This window comes from Caretta caretta, chromosome 2 (assembly GCF_965140235.1).
Source record: "Caretta caretta isolate rCarCar2 chromosome 2, rCarCar1.hap1, whole genome shotgun sequence".
NCBI lineage: Eukaryota > Metazoa > Chordata > Testudines > Cheloniidae > Caretta > Caretta caretta.
The window spans coordinates 105,346,477-105,365,701 of record NC_134207.1 but is presented as its reverse complement, the minus strand read 5'-3'; the positions used below and the strand labels follow the sequence as shown (position 1 = coordinate 105,365,701).

The 19,225-nt window shown below is 41.7% G+C and overlaps 1 protein-coding gene across 2 annotated transcripts in view; it reads left to right on the top strand.

Annotated features, from left to right (window-relative positions):
- SLC66A2 (solute carrier family 66 member 2) overlaps nt 1–19,225 on the top strand; it is a 108,926-nt gene that overhangs the window by 20,196 nt on the left and 69,505 nt on the right. Inside the window, exon 4 of one of the 2 annotated variants that reach the window (XM_048840054.2) lies at nt 3,620–3,673. The exons of the other annotated variant lie outside the window; for it this stretch is intronic. Within the exon in view, the coding sequence (XP_048696011.1) occupies nt 3,620–3,673 (54 nt within the window). The remainder of the gene's footprint in view (nt 1–3,619; nt 3,674–19,225) is intronic. 2 annotated transcript variants of the gene reach the window in all.

Genomic DNA, 19,225 nt, shown 5'->3' with positions numbered 1-19,225 from the left:
GGTGCTGGATCTGCAGCAGGGTTATTTATTTAATAGAACGATAGGCCTGCTCTGCAAACCTCTTCCCATTCCCACTCAGTGGTTTCTGTGGAGTGTGCTGTGAAGCTGCCCAGGTAAAGTGAGATCATGAAGAACGTTCGCTCATCTGCAACTCTCAATACTCTGACCCATCCATTTTTCTCCTCTAACAGTCTGAGGCTGCATTGTCTGCAAGATTTATCACAGGCTGGGAAAATGAGTGACTTTAGATCTGGCCTCATTTAGCAGAGATTTAAAAACTGGACGTATTGGGAGGGGAACAGCCAGCTCTTTGCCTCTAGATACCTGTTGGTTGGGAGCAGAGGGCTTCCTCTTCAGATTGCCCTTTGTGGGGCTAAGGGGGTAAGTCTTTAAGCCAGATTGTCCTCTTTCCCCCTCGCGCCTTCTCTAGCAGGCTGCCTCAATACATGTCGGTGGATGCATATCCAATTCAGTTTCAGCCACAATCTTTTTTTGATTTAATGACTGGCATTCAGTCACCTAGTGAAAGAATTGTGTTCTTCACCAGCCTGTAAGGTAACTTGCAGAGCATACTCAGTGTTATGCCATATCATTTCCCAAGAACCAATTTTCCATATATTCACCAAAGAGAACAATTTTGCCTGTTGTTTTGGGCCTTCCCTCTTTTTTTTGCAGCACGAAGCTCACTGTACTTTATGCAAACTTTTGTTATTAGAACCGCACGGTGCAACTAAATGTCTCTCCTGGCTTTCATACATGCGATTAACTTCTAAGTGATGGGAAGGTTAAACCAGTGATATTTTCATATAAGAAAGATGTACAAGTTGAAAAAGTATTAATGCTGAGGATCTTGTGATTCACTGTCGGAAGTAATGTACTGTCTTGAAACTAATGTTTGTGCTATTTACCATTCTGGGCATACATACATAGTTCAGGAGAGGAAGAATGATCTTGTGGGTGAAGCACAGGAGCTGGGAATCCGATGACCTGCGTTCCTAAACCTGACTCTCCCATGGTTTTCCCATCTGATCCTGAGTTTTCTCTGTACCTAGTTTTCTCCATATCTCACGCAGATGGTGGGAAGCTAAATTTCAGTTTGATGCTTTTGAGATCCCTGGATGGAAGGCGCTAGGTTATGGATTGCAGTATCCGAATAATAAGATCAATATCACTATGTTTTTGTATTTAAATCTTTCTACCCATTCCTTCTTCCAGCCTCTTTCCTAATACCTCTACAACATAATTCAGATTAAAAAGTGAGCCTGTCCTCGCTCTGTCTTCACTTTCGCGGAGGCCTTATATTTCGTTCTAATAATCCTGGTGCACATTTGACCAGTGAGTCTTGAGTTGTCCAGGAGTAGCATGTTTTTTTTTTTCTATTCCTCCAAATAATCCCTGCTAAATAACTAGTTCACGAGGAAGCCAATCTTTTTCTTAGCTTCCAAAGCAATAACAAGGTCTCTCTCCTAATCCAGAGGACAGCTTTTGTGAGCTCAAGCAAGTTATGCTAAGTCCTCTGGCTTGAACTACATTTTAGTGTTTAGTTAACCGTGTATCCACAAAGCCATTTAATGTGAATAGTGTACAGTTCTGGCACTTCCATTTATGTGGGAATCTTTTGCAACTTTAAAAGTTCACTCCCCTTGGACTGGCTTGACTGTCTCCTTGGAGAGTCTCCGCCCTGGCCGGGTATTAGGGAGACTTATTTTCTCCACTTTAAAAAAACAACCCCCCCTCCCCCACCACCAGGAAATGATTTCCCCCCTTACCCCTGCTCCCCCAGAGCTTCTAGGAAAGATTTGTTTTCTCATGCATACATTTTGTTATCCTTTATTTACAGGCATTAACCAAGAGGAGATTACAGCCCAAAACAATCAAACACTTGCTGAAAATAGGCTTCAGAAAACATTTTTTGTTTTGGTTTTTGTTTTAAATCCTCAGTAATAGGATAATTCTCTCTCAAATGGAAGAACATGATCAAACTGTGCGGTGACACCTAGTGTTAGGATGAGGCAGACCCTAGATAGTGCCAGCAAGCCCTCCTTTTCTTTTGTCTCCTTCTTAATTCCATTTTGATCATATCGTGACTTTTTATTTGTGGATATCCTGACACCATTGTAGTGGTAACAACAGCCCTCCACAGCTGAGTTTAAATTGGTGTCTGCAGTAGCAGTGTACTGTATAGATGTCTCCTTCAGTACAGAATGGCTCAAGGTTGGATTTATTTGTTTATTTTTAATCTCTCTCCTTGTACAAATCTGCTTAGCAGTGAGAGTCCTGTTGTATACCACAGTGCAACTATGCTGGAAGGCCAACATGTTGAAAAGTGACCCGTTGATTTTGGGTACGTCAATTCTGAGGCATCCGAGTTGAGACTGTTTAAAGGGGCCTGATGGTCAGGCAATATCCAAGCAACCACCCTCTGAAAATCATGTTCCTGTTAAAATGGCTCAAGCTGGGTACCCAAAGGTAGAGGCAGCTAAAATTACCAGTCATTTTTTGAAAATCTTGGCAGAGTAGTAGAACCATCCTAGATACAGCTAGGGCCAATGTAATGCAGAGATTTGTTTCCTCCCCTACCCCTCCACCCCAAATCTTGATTATGCCCCAAGAACCGTTGCCCTGGTGTGTGGGTAACTGCCAGGCACCCCTAAATATTCTAACTTTGCTTACAACCAGTGGGGAGTTTGTCATGGAGATGGTCTATTCTGTTGGTGTGATGCCTTAAGTTTATTTTGCCTAACCCTAAAGCCACCCTTGCTGTGTAATTATTTGTATTCCTGTAGTGCTTAGGGGCCAAGGAGCATGGGGGCTCCATTACTGCTTCAGTTTATTTCTTTCTGTCATTTAATTTTGGACCTTGTCTTCCCTCAAACTGATGCTATCTTAACTTCTTTTTACAACTTGTCCCTTACTTTAACACCGTGTTCCCTTGAAGAGCTTTATTAAGAGCACTGGCAATAGTCTTGGGTAGTATGTGGTTTTCATATGGAATTCAGGCTTACAGAGGAAGGTTTGGATCAAATTAAATGGTTCAGCATATGGAACACTTGAAGTGGTGATTTGGTCTCTGTCTTTGTTAATGCGAGTGGCCAAACCTGTAGCTAAACTGTTAAACCAGTTGGAAGTGCTGTAGAAAAGGGTTTCCTCCAGAACGTGAGGCAGCCCTATCCTGTTTTATTTCTTTATTTGTTCCTACATGATTCTTTCCTGAAAGTCTCTTCCATCTTCACATTTAACTCAGGCACAGGAATAAAAATAAGCAATTTAAGCTTTCTCTCACTGAAAAGTTTATAAATATTTGTACATTGCTTTGAAGAGGGTTACATGTTACACTGTCTCTATTCTCTCCTCCCCTTTATTATTTTATTTTAAATTGCTGTTATTTCTCACAGTGAGGCCATCAGTGATTTCCTTCCCCTTTATCCCTCCCTAAAATCTTGGGAAAAATCCTATAGACAGCATGGAAACTAAAACTTTTTGCATGTTTTTTTAATCAGCAAGATATGTACTAATTAAGCTTAAAATAAAACAACCTAAAAGACCATCTACTGTATTGACTCAGATTAGTCTGTTTTGTCTTTTCGTCCTCTCTTCTCAATTTATTTTTCTTATGTAGCTGCAGATAGTAAAGATGAAGAAATCAAAGCACCTCCAAAGAGATCCTATCTGGGTATGTACTGTACAAACCCACGCTGCATGAGGTTGTCATCTGAAACATAATTCATGCTTTGCTACTTTTTGTTTTGTGTGTTTGGTTTTTTCCTTTTTTGTCATTTTAGAAATGATTGCATGATGGCCGTTTCTACAGAGAATGTTTATGCTATCTTTTCTTCAGATACTAACATCTATCTGTTTTGCAGTTTTAACTTTCATAGAGGAAAAGATGCTTTCAGTTCCGTTCCAGAAACCATTTTTTTTTTTCTGGAGGTAATTGAATTGTCGTTTCATCCCATCATTCTTCTCAATTGTATTTTGATCTTTTTCCTGCCCCATTAGAGAAACAAAACAGTATTTATATAATAGAAATTATTAACCAGCATGACCTTCGTGGGGATCTTCTCACCTCACCAAAATAGGAACTTTTCTTCTTTCTGTTTCCCACACAGTCCCCCAGAAAGGCGAGACTGTGTGAAGCAAGCTATAAAAAAAAAATATGGGAGCAGCTTTCAGCCAGGAGAAATGTTAGCTGCTCACACAGCAAATAAGGATTTCCCTATAGCCTCTCAAGTTCAGCAAAATGAAAATGGCTTACAACAACGTTTATTTATGAAGCTTTTCTGTCCCATCCCTCATTTTCAGCAGGGCATCCTCTGAATTGCTATTGGGAGCGGAGAGGGATTTATAGCCCCATACACACTTTGAAGGCCCCCCGTCACCATCTAGATTCATGTTTTTGGAATCCATTCTAAGATTTTGAATGTTCTTTAGCTAGACAGAGAGATTGAGAAATATGATGTGCACCCTGCCTTTGTGTCATTTCCAGCTCTTAGAAGCCTGAAGATTCAGAGACCATGGCGGTATCTTAGCCAGGTTACCTTAGTTTAAAGAGTTTAGATACCACTTTATACAAGGTCTCAGATATCTCTAAACACAGAAGTTGCACCAATTTAGCATAAGTTGTTTGTTAAACCTATTTAGTTTGGTGCATTCTTCCCATGTAGACACTCTCTTATTTTGGAGCAAGAGGACCCTTTTTCAATTTTGGTTAAGTTGGTAAGAAATCAGTTTTAAAGGAAGTCAACATAGGGCCCTCTTGTTCCAGAATAAGATTACCTAAATCGGGTTTTGAATCAGTATTACTGAATCTGTTTGTAAATGTAATCAAATTGGTGTTTGGCTTGTATGTAGACAAACCCTGACAGAGACAGAAACATTTCTATATGGTGGTGCAATGCAGAGCACTTTCCTTAGACCATTGGATCAGTCCTGTGTATCGGCTGATCTTTAATGGAGCATGTATTCAAGAAATGCAATTGTCCTCTTATTTTTTTTCAATCGGAAAAATCCAGATTTCATAACATTCATAGAATCATAAAACATCAGGGTTGGAAGGGACCTCAGGAGGTCATCTAGTCCAACCCCCTGCTCAAAGCAGGACCAATCCCCAATTAAATCATCTCTGCCAGGGCTTTGTCAAGCCTGACCTTAAAAACTTCTAAAGAAGGAGATTCTACCACCTCCCTAGGTAACGCATTCCAGTGTTTCACCACCCTCCTAGTGAAAAAGTTTTTCCTAATATCCAACCTAAACCTCCCCCACTGCAACTTGAGACCATTACTCCTTGTCCTGTCCTCTTCTACCACTGAGAATAGTCTAGAACCATCCTCTCTGGAACCACCTCTCAGGTAGTTGAAAGCAGCTATCAAATCCCCCCTCATTCTTCTCTTCTGCAGACTAAACAATCCCAGTTCCCTCAGCCTCTCCTCATAAGTCATGTGTTCCAGACCCCTAATCATTTTTGTTGCCCTTCGCTGGACTCTCTCCAATTTATCCACATCCTTCTTGTAGTGTGGGGCCCAAAACTGGACACAGTACTCCAGATGAGGCCTCACCAATGTCGAATAGAGGGGAACGATCACGTCCCTCGATCTGCTCGCTGTGCCCCTACTTATACATCCCAAAATGCCATTGGCCTTCTTGGCAACAAGGGCACACTGCTGACTCATATCCAGCTTCTTGTCCACTGTCACCCCTAGGTCCTTTTCCGCAGAACTGCTGCCTAGCCATTCGGTCCCTAGTCTGTAGCTGTGCATTGGGTTCTTCCGTCCTAAGTGCAGGACCCTGCACTTATCCTTATTGAACCTCATCAGATTTCTTTTGGCCAATCCTCCAATTTGTCTAGGTCCCTCTGTATCCTATCCCTGCCCTCCAGCGTATCTACCACTCCTCCCAGTTTAGTGTCATCTGCAAACTTGCTGAGGGTGCAGTCCACGCCATCCTCCAGATCATTAATGAAGATATTGAACAAAACTGGCCCCAGGACTGACCCTTGGGGCACTCCACTTGACACCGGCTGCCAACTAGACATGGAGCCATTGATCACTACCCGTTGAGCCTGACAATCTAGCCAACTTTCTACCCACCTTATAGTGCATTCATCCAGCCCATACTTCTTTAACTTGCTGACAAGAATACTGTGGGAGACCATGTCAAAAGCTTTGCTAAAGTCAAGAAACAATACATCCACTGCTTTCCCTTCATCCACAGAACCAATAATCTCATCATAGAAGGCGATTAGATTAGTCAGGCATGACCTTCCCTTGGTGAATCCATACTGACTGTTCCTGATCACTTTCCTCTCATTTAAGTGCTTCAGGATTGATTCCTTGAGGACCTGCTCCATGATTTTTCCAGGGACTGAGGTGAGGCTGACTGGCCTGTAGTTCCCAGGATGCTTCTTCTTCCCTTTTTTAAAGATTGGCACTACATTAGCCTTTTTCCAGTCATCCGGGACTTCCCCCGTTCTCCACGAGTTTTCAAAGATAATGGCCAATGGCTCTGCAATCACAGCCGCCAATTCCTTTAGCACTCTCAGATGCAACTCGTCCGGCCCCATGGACTTGTGCACGTCCAGCTTTTCTAAATAGTCCCTAACCACCTCTTTCTCCACAGAGGGCTGGCCATCTACTCCCCATGTTGTGATGCCCAGCGCAGCAGTCTGGGAGCTGTCCTTGTTAGTGAAGACAGAGGCACAAAAAGCATTGAGCACATTAGCTTTTTCCACATCCTCTGTAACTAGGTTGCCTCCCTCATTCAGTAATGGGCTCACACTTTCCTTGGCTTTCTTCTTGTTGCCAACATACCTGAAGAAACCCTTCTTGTTACTCTTGATATCTCTTGCTAGCTGCAGCTCCAGGTGCGATTTGGCCCTCCTTATTTCATTCTTACATGCCCGAGCAATATTTTTATACTCTTCCCTGGTCATATGTCCAACCTTCCACTTCTTGTAAGCTTCTTTTTTATGCCTAAGATCCGCTAGGATTTCACCATTAAGCCAAGCTGGTCGCCTGCCATATTTACTATTCTTTCGACTTATCGGGATGGTTTGTCCCTGTAACCTCAAAAGGGATTCCTTGAAATACAGCCAGCTCTCCTGGACTCCTTTCCCCTTCATGTTAGTCCCCCAGGGGATCCTACCCATCCGTTCCCTGAGGGAGTCGAAGTCTGCTTTCCTGAAGTCCAGGGTCCGTATCCTGCTGCTTACCTTTCTTCCCTGTGTCAGGATCCTGAACTCAACCAACTCATGGTCACTGCCTCCCAGATTCCCGTCCACTTTTGCTTCCCCCACTAATTCTTCCCGGTTTGTGAGCAGCAGGTCAAGAAAAGCTCCCCCCCTAGTTGGCTCCTCTAGCACTTGCACCAGGAAATTGTCCCCTACGCTTTCCAAAAACTTCCTGGATTGTCTATGCACCGCTGTATTGCTCTCCCAGCAGATATCAGGATGATTAAAGTGGCCCATGAGAACCAGGGCGTGCGATCTAGTAGCTTCTGCGAGTTGCTGGAAGAAAGCCTCATCCCCCTGGTCCGGTGGTCTATAGCAGACACCCACCACTACATCACTCTTGTTGCTCACACTTCTAAACTTAATCCAGAGACACTCAGGTTTTTCTGCAGTTTCGTACCGGAGCTCTGAGCAGTCATACTGCTCCCTTACATACAGTGCTACTCCCCCACCTTTTCTGCCCTGCCTGTCCTTCCTGAACAGTTTATAACCATCCATGACAGTACTCCAGTCATGTGAGTTATCCCACCAAGTCTCTGTTATTCCAATCACGTCATAATTCCTTGACATCACCAGGTCCTCCAGTTCTCCCTGCTTGTTTCCAAGGCTTTGTGCATTCGTGTATAAGCACTTGAGATAACCTGCTGATCGCCCCTCATTCTCAGTATGAGGCAGGAGCCCTCCCCTCACAGACGTTCCTGCCTGTGCTTCCTCCCGGTATCCCGCTTTCCCACTTACCTCAGGGCTTTGGTCTCCTTCCCCCGGTGAACCTAGTTTAAAGCCCTCCTCACTAGGTTAGCCAGCCTGCTTGCAAAGATGCTCTTCCCTCTCTTTGTAAGATGGAGCCCATCTCTGCCCAGCACTCCTCCTTCATGGAACACCATCCCATGGTCAAAGAATCCAAAGCCTTCTCTCCGACACCACCTGCGTAGCCATTCGTTGACTTCCACGATTCAACGGTCCCTGCCCCGGCCTTTTCCTTCTACGGGGAGGATGGACGAGAACACCACTTGCGCCTCAAACTCCTTTATCCTTCTTCCTAGAGCCACGTAGTCCGCAGTGATCCACTCAAGGTCATTCTTGGCAGTATCATTGGTGCCCACGTGGAGAAGCAGGAAGGGGTAGCGATCCGAGGGCTTGATGAATCTCGGCAGTCTCTCCGTCACGTCGCGAAACTTAGCCCCTGGCAAGCAGCAGACTTCTTGGTTTTCCCGGTCAGGGCAGCAGATAGATGACTCAGTCCCCCGGAGGAGAGAGTTCCTGACCACCACCACCCGCCTCCTTCTCTTGGGAGTGGTGGTCGTGGAACCCCCCATCTCAGGACAGTGCATCTCATGCCTTCCAACCAGCGGAGTCTCCTCCTGCTTTCTCCCCCCAGACATATCATCTGGTCCACTCTCCGCAAAGGTACCTGTGGAGAGAACATGAAAGCGGTTAGTTACCTGTCCGCGTTGCTAGAACCCGGACATTTCCCCTTCTTCTTCTGGAGGTCACATGTCGCCAAGCTTCTTCACTGGCCTCTTGGCTCCGCTGTGCAACCTGCTCTAAATCTTTAGAGCTTTGTGCCCGTAGAAGCATATCCTGACTTTTGTCCAGAAAATCCTCAGTTTCTCGTATGCAACGCAGGGTCGTTATCTGTTGCACCAGACCTTCAATCTTCTCTTCCAATATGGAGACCAGCTTGCACTTTGTACAGACAAAGTCGCTTCTGTCCTGTGAAAGAAAGACAAACATGGCACATCCAGTGCAGGTCACGACAGCTGAACCCTCCCCCCCTTCCATATCACCTTCCTACTATGAGCTTCCTCAGAGAAGTTGGCAAGATGTAAGCCTCACTGGGCTCACTCCAGGCGAACTCCCAGGCAAACTCCTGCTGTGTGCTGCTCTGCTGTTCCCTGCTGCTCAGCTGGTTCGCAAAGCTCTGGCTATTTTTAAACAGCCAGGCTTCCCTGAAACAAACAAACAGACAGCTCCAATGCCCGCCCCCTACAGGCTACCAGCCAATCAGGCACTCGCTCAGGCTCATTCCAAAAATGCATGTTGGTTTCATGCCAGTAATTTGCAAAGCACCTTTTCCTATTGTACCTCTTTCAAAAAAACATTTTTCTGGGCTTTGCATCAAATAATATTTGTTTTGCTGTTTAGTTTGCAGTCATTCTCACTGGCTTATGTCAAAATAGACTCACCTATAGAATGTAAACTTGAATCTTACCCCATTTTTAACATGCTTGCATTCTTGTTTTCTTTATTCACGAAAGCTTTATTATTTATGGTATCATAGCTAAAAAATGCAATCTGTTTACTTGTTGAAGGATGGCTTATTCGGAGTGCTTCAGGGAACCATAAGAAAATAGAGAAACGATTTAGTAGCTACATTTTGCTTATGTCTTTTAACGGATTACAAGTTTCTAAACACAAACACCTGGTTTTCAGTAAACAATGGGACCTGAATGTCTGTATGAAAATCTGCTGAAACTTAGAGTTGGGTCCCTTGATATCTGTGACAAGCAGTTTCTGAAGTGAACTGCAACTTGGTTAGAAAAACAGGACAGATCAAAAGAAGTAGTCAGACTGCATTTTGATGAAACAGGAAAAACAATTTGTCAGGAATGCAAAAAGTTTAATGATTGGGTTTTGGGTACCTATTCTTTGTATGTTTCTGTTTCTTTAAACTGGATATTTTTAATTAGTGTAAATCTGTTTAAAATAGTTCTGAGGTAGAGGGGTGTGTGTGTGATTACATGTATACAATATCCTACTAGATTCAGAAGGTTTGCATGGGAGAAACTCTGCTTTATTGGGCTATAGTGAGACTAGTCATATTTTGGTTTACACAGGATTTAATTGAATTACGACCTGCTTATGTCTTTATAGCTATGCTTTGTTTGTCCAGAGCCATGGGAATCTCACTAAAAATGTATGTAAGGAGGTGTTTGGTTTTTTGGCTCAGAGGTTTGTGTATTCCTTTACCTCTCTTAATGAATTTAGCAGACCATTTTTTCAAAAAAGTTATTACAACTGGGCTTCCTGCCTCTCACTTCAAGTTTCAGTTCCCTAAAAACTATTTAGTGTTTCTAGGCTTTGGGAGTCATTACATCTCTTGTGCAAAAGCATGGTAAGCATACAGTATACTGTATTCATTTTAACTTAAGTTCAGTTAGCCCTGGAAGTCGTTTAATTGCAGGATGATTAGAGTGTTAAAGTGGAAAATATTGCTCACTCTGCTATATCAATAGATCTGTGGGGGAATTGGTAGATAAATGCTGATACTGAAGCTGTCCTCTGTCACCACCCTTGAATCAGAAACTGAGCCTTTGCTATGCCCACTGGTGTCTCTCTTTAGGCATATTTATTGTCAGTATTCCAGCAAACCACTTAATGCTACTGTTCCTCCACACACACATTAACTGCAAAAGCTTTTATCAGACACTTGACTCTGAAAGCTGACTGCCTAGATTCTGTTATACTAAGGGGCAGATCCTCAGCTGGTGTCATAGCTCCATTGACGTCAACAGTTATGACAATTTACACCAGCTTTGGATCTGCCCTACGGTATGTAGCTTCCTGTTTTCATATAGAAACAAAATTATTCCCAGTTGTTCCAGGAAAAGGAAGATCTAAGTAGCAACAGTTCTGAAGAAACTTTATTTAAAACAAACAAAACAGTGGCTCTAGTTTTACACATTGCCTGTTGGTGTATGTGAAGATTAGCATGAGAGCTAAATTAAAGTACTACCTCGGTACTGCTTGCTCATTAAGAAAGCCCAGGCGTTTTCTTCAGCCAGTCAGTTTGTCACTTGCTGAAATGCTTTAGAATAAATGTGGATATTTTTGTTCTCTCCTGTGTTGAGATGCAAGTTTTTGCCTACATTTTGAGCCCTTGAAATGAGATCTGGATATTTGGGGGAGACAGGACATACAAGACACTAGATCAAGGTGGTTAGATCTTTGAAGATATTTTTATAGCTCTGTGGTATTCTCAGTAATGCAGTGTGTAACTTCCAATGCATATGCATGTGATTAGCTGGATTTTATAATTTTCAAGTAAATATTTAAACAAATTTGAAGGACGCTGCTGAAAGAAATCACAAGGGTTTCCTTTCTTGTTTACAAAGCTTTATTTTAAATCTTGAAATGAAGTTGTCTTGGTATCTGTCATGCTACTGAGCAGTGTGAGAGTACTTGCTTGAAGTCTGCTTTCTTCTGGTCCAGAGGACAGTAGAGTCCAAATGATATAGTAGGTGTCCAAAAACAATGTAGATTAATTGTACATCAGTACAATAATATGGAAAACTGTAGTTTTAAAAAAGTTGTATATGCGAAACCAGAATATGTCTCTGTAAACAAATTCATTTTAGGAGGTTCTTGTGTAAAAACAAATGGGAAAAACCAGTGATGGATTGATTAGTTAGTTGGCCCGTGGATACTAAGTGTGAACTGCTGCTACACTACATGCAGCGGTGAGTATAATATGACAACTGAGGTAACTCACTCTTTCACTCTCCAACCGTTGTCCTGTTCATTTCTTTCCTCCAGTTAGAAGACCAATAACCTAGTTGCTTCTCTGTGGAATTTGGAGTGTGTTGGGTCTATCTCTGGGTTATGAGCTTGTGTTGACAAATATATAGGAAAGCACCATGAATATATGTGGGTGCTATATAAATAATATAATGGATAAGCAGATATATACACAGTGTGCTCCTCTTTTTGGTGCTTTACCGTACTGATTAGAGTTGAAGACAGGGCAGAGCCAAACTTTCCATCAGCCAATCATGTGGCTTCTTCTTTGGTTAGTCTCTAAATTGGTTAGTCTCTAAGGTGCCACAAGTACTCCTTTTCTTTTTGCAAATACAGACTAACACGGCTGTTACTCTGAAACCTGTTCTTTGATTTTGTTTTGTTTGTCTGTCTGGGGAGTTTAGGGAAAAAGAGACAATTACAGATCTCTGTGCACCACTGCTATGTGTGTGCTTGTTTATCTAAAAAATTGTGGCTGTTGCTGGGTTTGGCTGCTACCAGTTAGCACTGACCCGAGGAACTGTATATGGGCAAGAGGGGCTTTATTATTCCTTCTGCCAACTCTGCACTTCTCCAAAATTACGATGTCCTCCTTTAGACTGATTTTTTTTTTTTAATTTGTATGCATTACCATAGCATGAATGTGTATCATTAGGGTTTTTTATTAGGCTTATTTTCCTAATATAAAGTTAGAAGTCCAAGGGATCCAGATCTGATTTGGTTGAAGTGGTAGCATTCAGTGGTGCAGGATCTCCTAACGTATGCAATTAACTATTGTCTGATAACTGGCATATCCTCCAGCTTGTCCTGTTGTATTAAAGTTGTAGTTCTGTGTAAAGGCCTCTCCTGCATTTATTACTGTCTTATTCTTTTTGTGATCTCCCTGAAAAGGAAATGGAAGATGAAGAATGGAGTGACAGCATTTTGAGCTTGTAGAAGTATATCCTTATTAAAATGAGGCGCTCTTTGGTCACCTGTGCATAGCCTTGTTGCCACATATGAAGCAGTGGGAACCACTGATAGATCATCTGCTTTCCAGAAAGTAGCTGTAACTGGGTCATCTAATGTGATTTTCCCCCCCGCTTGCTGTTCAGGTTACTCTAAATAGATTTGATTAATATCACTACAAATAGGACTGAATTAAACTAAATATTTTAAGAAAAAACGTGGAATTTGCTTAAGAATCTTGAAAGCTAAACAGAGAATTTTTCCAGCTACACATCCAGAGAGAAAGTGACTAGTTTTGTTGTAAAAGAAATAACATCATAAAGCTAATGATATTAAAATCCTTGACCACCCCCACCTCCCCAGTATTTGTAAACAAAATACATTTTGGGTCCATTTATCTGTTTTTTAGATTTCATTTCTGTTAAGAAATGGAATTCTTTTAAAAACTTCAAAGAACTTTTTAGTATAGATCCTTCTTTAGTTCTATAGATCTAATTCTGCTTTAACAGGAAGTCTTTTTGTGTGTGTCTGTTCATGTGAGCTCTCTTTTAGAAATCTAGAGGAATTATTCAGTATAATGATGGCATGCCTTTATACAAGCATATCTTGGACTATAGAAGTTATGAGAAGAAAACTATTAATTTCACTGTATGTGTTTAATTCTTATATTTAGGGTATATACTTAGTTGTTTTCTCTTTCAGATTTCTTTTAGATAAGTACAGTAGAGAAAATCTTGGTCATGATAATGGAGGGTTGGACTAGATGACCTCCTGAGGTCCCTTCCAACCCTAATATTCTATGATTGTGATCCTTGAAGCCTGGCTTGGTAGTTCAGATTGCAATACTTGGATCAGCCCCTACTTACTCACACAAGAGAGAATATCTTTCAGTCTGCAGCCATTTTGTTCTTTTTGTTCTTTTTTTTTTTTTGAATGTAGAGGGGGTGGGAAGACCTCTGGTTTAAGCAATAGAAGGGTGAGGCCTCCCATATCTAGGTTTTTGACCCTGATCCAGAGCCCATTGACATTGAGAGAAAGGTTCCTGTTGGCTTCAATGGGTTTTGGATCAAGACTGGGAAGCTCATCTCCCTTCTAAATGGGCCACAGGAAAGTGGGAGCTGTGGCTGCCAGGCCATTCCTTTTGTGAGGGGAGGGGAGTGTTGTCAGCCGCCAATGTTCAAAACTCATGAACTAGATCCCCCAAAATAATGGATTTAGCCCCAAAATCAAGTAATTAAATAAATCTCATTGTATCTCTTGGTCTGTTTGGGTTGTTTTGTTTTTGAACGCCTCCTGTTCACCCGCAGTGTCTGTGACAAGTAGTGTTGCTGAGACACCCAAGTTCTCAGAGTAAGGTGATTTTGACCTCCCTGCAGGAGCTGTTGCTGGCTGGTTGATGGTGCTGAGTGTCTCCCCAAACACAAAGGCTCTAATTAACTATGTGTGCCCCAATCCCATATCTGTCTTTCCAGCCCCAACATCTGCTTATCCTGTTCCTCTCCCTGCCTCTGCTTCTTCTGCAACTCCTGGAGGGGGCGGGGGCAGTGGGATCCTCTGTTCTCCCTTCCCAGGGTTGGGGGAAGTGGAGAGGAGCAGAGAGCTGACTGTCCCATTTTTCACAGTGGGGAGGGGAATGAGGAGGAGGGTGTGGAGCTGCTGGGCTATTTCTGCTCCTTCCTGTGAGAACGATGTCTGCTCCTCCCTCTTCCCCAGCCTCTGCTCCTGAAGGGAGGGGAGAGAGCTCTGTCGGCTTCCTGTAGCAGCTCTGATTGGCTGCTCTTCCCAGGAGATGCATAATTGGGGAAGGCAGCCAATCAGAAGGGATTCCCACAGGCGTGGCTGAAATTCGAGAGAGGGCTGAGTTTCTTTTGTCATTGTGATATTGGCACAAGCCCTGGCCAAAGTCACGTGACTTGCAAAGAAATCACAAGAGCTGGCAATGCTGGGAGTGGGAATATATTTGTTGTGGGCTTTATGGAGTTGGGTTTGATAAGAAGGTTTTCCTCACCCATGCAACTAACCCAGACACCAGTTTGGCCCGAAGGATAAGCAGCTCAGCATCCTTCTGGAGTCTGCAATGCCTATGGAGTCACCTTCATTTGATGAAGAGCTCCCCCCCACCCACTGCTGTTCTGTCTGGCAGTCCTCGAAGAGCACTGTCAAGGCTGATTCCTACTCTGGCACTTGGAGTGGAGAAGGTGGCGGCCTGCAAGGATTCTAAAAATTAATACTGGCCACTTTACATATATGCCACTACCTATGAGAAATGGGGTTTGGAGCCCTGCTTTTTTTCCCCATCCCAAAAAGCAGCTTGTTTAGTTCCAGTGTGTACTTGGAGTTAAATAAAATAAAAATTGGTGGGCACTTTAAAGGGAACTCTACTGAAATGGTGTTTCCTGAGATTTTAGTGTAGGGTGGATGTGACTAGGCATAGAGGTTTTTCTTCCCCTTAGTGGTTATCCCAAGAGCCCTGCTGCATATCTCTCCAGTGATGTCCCTAAGAGACTGCTGAGCCAATGAACAGCCTGAACTTTTGGGGCTTAATTCCCTACTAGAGGCTAATTATGTATGATTGAGTTCATTTAAGCTTAATAACCCCCTTTCTAAAAAGTTGGAAGAGACCATTCTCATCATCTTGTCTGGCTTCTTGCATAGTGTTGAGGCTGTAGGGTTTAACCTATTAATTCCTGCAATGAGCTCAATAACTTGTAGATCAACTAGAGTATAATCATCCTCTTTCAGAAACGCATCCATTCTTTTTTTTAAAAGGGCCAAGTGATGGAGAGTCTGCTGCTTCCCCAGTAATCTGTTCCAATGGTAAATTATCTTCAGTGTTAGTTTATTATTTTTTTAAATCGGAATGTTGTGTTGGTACTGTGTTAAAACAGATGTCTCACAGAACTCTGTGTATTCTGTCAACACAACTACCTATCACTAAAACAAGTAATGGTATCTTTGATATAGAGTCCAACCCCTATTCCCTGCTGTCCTTTTTGTCCTTCCTAATGAGGATGTAGCCAGTGACTAACATAAGAAGACTAACATAACAAGACTAACATAACATTCAAGACTAACATAACAAGGCTCCAGAATTCAGTAAATGCCATCTTTGTAGTAATTTTTCTGAGACATAAGTATTTCCAATTCCTCATGTTCATTACCCAGCATTGATATGTAGGCAATCAAATCATGTATTCGCTTCACCTCCCTAGAAGAAGGAGAGATAAACAAAGGGATTGTGCAGTGACCGAAAGCCAAGGCAGGGAACGCTGGGGAAACAGATGCTCTTTTGTAGTCTTGTACAATTTTTAAAATATACTTGGAGTTTACTGTTTGGAAAACTGCAAGGAAGAAATGCAGCTGCAGACCTTCCATGTAGTGGCATTTTGTGCTAAATCAGAAGTACTGCAACAAAACCCTACTTGAGGAGGGAGATTTGTGTTGAACCTCCAGTGCCCATCATTGTGCATCAACTCTGCTACTACTGTGGAATGCCCTCAACGTAAAAATAGAAGTTTGACTTATTTTTAATTGAGTTTAAAAAGTTGGTATTTATTTATAGGTAGCATCCTGATGTTTTAGGCTGTGCACAAATACAGGGGACGAGCTAATCCCTGCTCTGAAAAGCTTATAGCTTGAAAAGAGAAAAACATGCAAAGGTTGGGGTCATCAGATACAGGAAATTCTTATATTAGACTGAGGAACAACTGTGTCTGATGGTGGGAGAAAGGAGAGATAGTAGAAGTGGCATTACATGACATAGCAGCCTGTTACCAGATTGGGAATGGATAGTAATACCAAATGGACACAGATAAATCCCCAAACTCTGTGTGTAGTCCTATCTTCAATGGATCTTACCTACCTATGAACATACCTGAGGGTCTTCCTCTTACATTTACTTTGGCAACGCTTGCAATGGTTTTCATACCAATAAGGTCTCATTGAATTGAAACTGAACAAAAGGCAGGGAAGGCGTTATTGAAGGGACTGGTTGGTGGTAGTAATAATATTTTGGGCATGGTGATCTTTATGATTTTGGGGGTGAAAACCTTGAATGAATAAAACCTTTGCTCATGCAGAATGTGTCCATTTTTAACCAAGCAAGGAAAGTTTTATTGCTTATAGCTACATTTGACCACGTGAGGGTGCTCATGGGTTTCCAAAGTCAGTTTATAGAGTTCCTTAAATGGAATGGGGGAAACAATTTAAATGTTAAAGACATGATCTTGTTGTCAGGGGTATGATTCTAAATATAGATTCAGTGGGTAAAAGTCTCTCTCTCTCTCTCTGGATCTGAAAAATGTAGTTCAGTGGGCAGAGGAAAGAGTTGGGTAGGAACAAAATGAATTATTCAGATTTGTAACCTTAGAGGAAAAAATGAAAAAGAGGAGAAGGGGTGTGTGTGTGTGTGTGTGTGTGTGTGAGAAGAATATACACACACACACACGGTATATGAACATACATTATTCTATTTTCTCTAGGATGTATGTGCAGCAAAACACTATTACATCTCCGTTTCAGCTGGAGGAGTGAGAGAGTGTTCCAATCACACACTCTTTGAATGCACCTATGCGCCTTAAAAGCTCTGTTCATGGTTTTAAATTTGGCTTCTTGTTAAAATACCTTAATGTTCAACCAACAGGAGTGCAGCCTGCAGGTTTAAAGGAATACAAAGGTTTGGTTGTCTAACCTCTAATTCCCTGCCTTGCTGCCTCTCCCATCCAAAACCCAGTGCACTTAATGCAAAATAGTGAAGAGTGTAACAGACTGGAGGGAGCAGAAAAACCATGGTCTCTTATACGGGGGGATGAGGGGTCAGTTCATTGCAGAAAATGTACACTCTTGCAGCGTTCAAAGTTGTAACAAACCTACAACATTCAGGAAAGCCATTCAAAGCTAAGGTCCTTGTTCCCTTGTGTGTTAATTTTATGATGGTTTCTTTCATTACATGATTGCATAGCACTAGCTGATGCAGCATACACTTCAGCAAGTGTGTGTGTGTATGTATATACATACATATAAAATATTTGACCTGCTAGGATTGATAGCCAACTCAATCATAAAAATGTGTGCAGACAGATTTTATTTTATTTATTTTTTAGAGTGCTGTATAAACATTAACTAATCCTTACAGCTGTGCCATTGACTTATCTGGAAGACTGTCATGTGAATCGGTGGCAGGATGCTGCTGTTGGGACCGCTGTCCCTGCTTTATAGATCGAGGAATAGTGGGCCTGATTTTAATCTCACTCCTGATTTTTCACTTCCATTGATGTCAAGCTATATGTCAGATCAGAATTGGGCCCACAGAGGCAGTGGCCCAACTTTTCAAGAGGTATCCACTAGTCTTCAGTGCCCAACTTGAGATAACTGAGGGCCTGATTGTCAGAGGTGGTAAGCACCTGCAGCTTTTGTTACTTGGAGCTGCTACGTAGCACCTTTTAAAATGGGACCATAGGGGTGTCGGGTGGTCAGACAGCAAATGTGAAAAATCGGAACAGGGGATGGGGGGTAATAGGAGTCTATATAAGAAAAAGACCCAAAAATCAGGACTGTCCCTATAAGATCGGAACATCTGGTCATCCTCTTGGGGTGTCAAGTGGAGCACCTTTAGAAAGTTTGAGCTGAAATGACTTTCCCAAGTCCACACATAGAGCGGATGTCATAGGCATTCCTGACTGAAGAGTATACTCAGTGCACTTTATTTTGCAACCTTTTATATGTTATGTACATTTTATATGGCTATTTGTTTATTCCATATTTGATATGCTACTTGAAGCTGGTAACTTTTATTATTTAAAATGCACAAGGACTATAAAAAGGACTAGGGTGGGTTGATTTAAATCAAAATTATTTAAATCGATTTTAATCATGTTTTGCATTTGTGCTTTTAAAATTATTTTCCTAAAGAAAATAACTTCTCTTTGGTTGGTAACCATTTAGACATGTCATTTGCAATTAAATGTATGTAGTCTTTACAGCAAATTTGGTAATTTTTTTTTTTTTTTTGCTAACCAGGAGGTTACATTATATATTTACACATTTATTTAAGCAATAACATAGCTTACATATATTTAGATTCTTAATTTTTACCTTATGCTAAAAATGGTGAATGATGCATTTCTTATTTACTAGATTGTTTGGGTTTTTTTTTTTAAACTTGTGATTTATGTCATGCTTTTTGGATGCAAGTTAACATTAAATTTAAAATGCACAAAAACTGCATTTTAATTTTTGTTTTTATGAAATAAAACTACCTTAAATGTGTTTGAAACATAAGGGAAAAATTACAAAGTTTATCAAAACATGTTTTGCATTTGAAACTAACTGATTTATTAAACAAAGGAAGTATTATCTGTAATTAGTGAATTGAACTGATTAATTTCTGGTCACTGTGCCCTACAGAATTTTAGATCTAGAAGATCTCATCCTCGCACGTAGTTCTTATTCATAGATTGGAAGAGGAAAACAAGCTGTTCCGCTTTTCAGCTCTCAACTGGCTTTTTAACTTTTGAATGAACTAGTTATTGAACT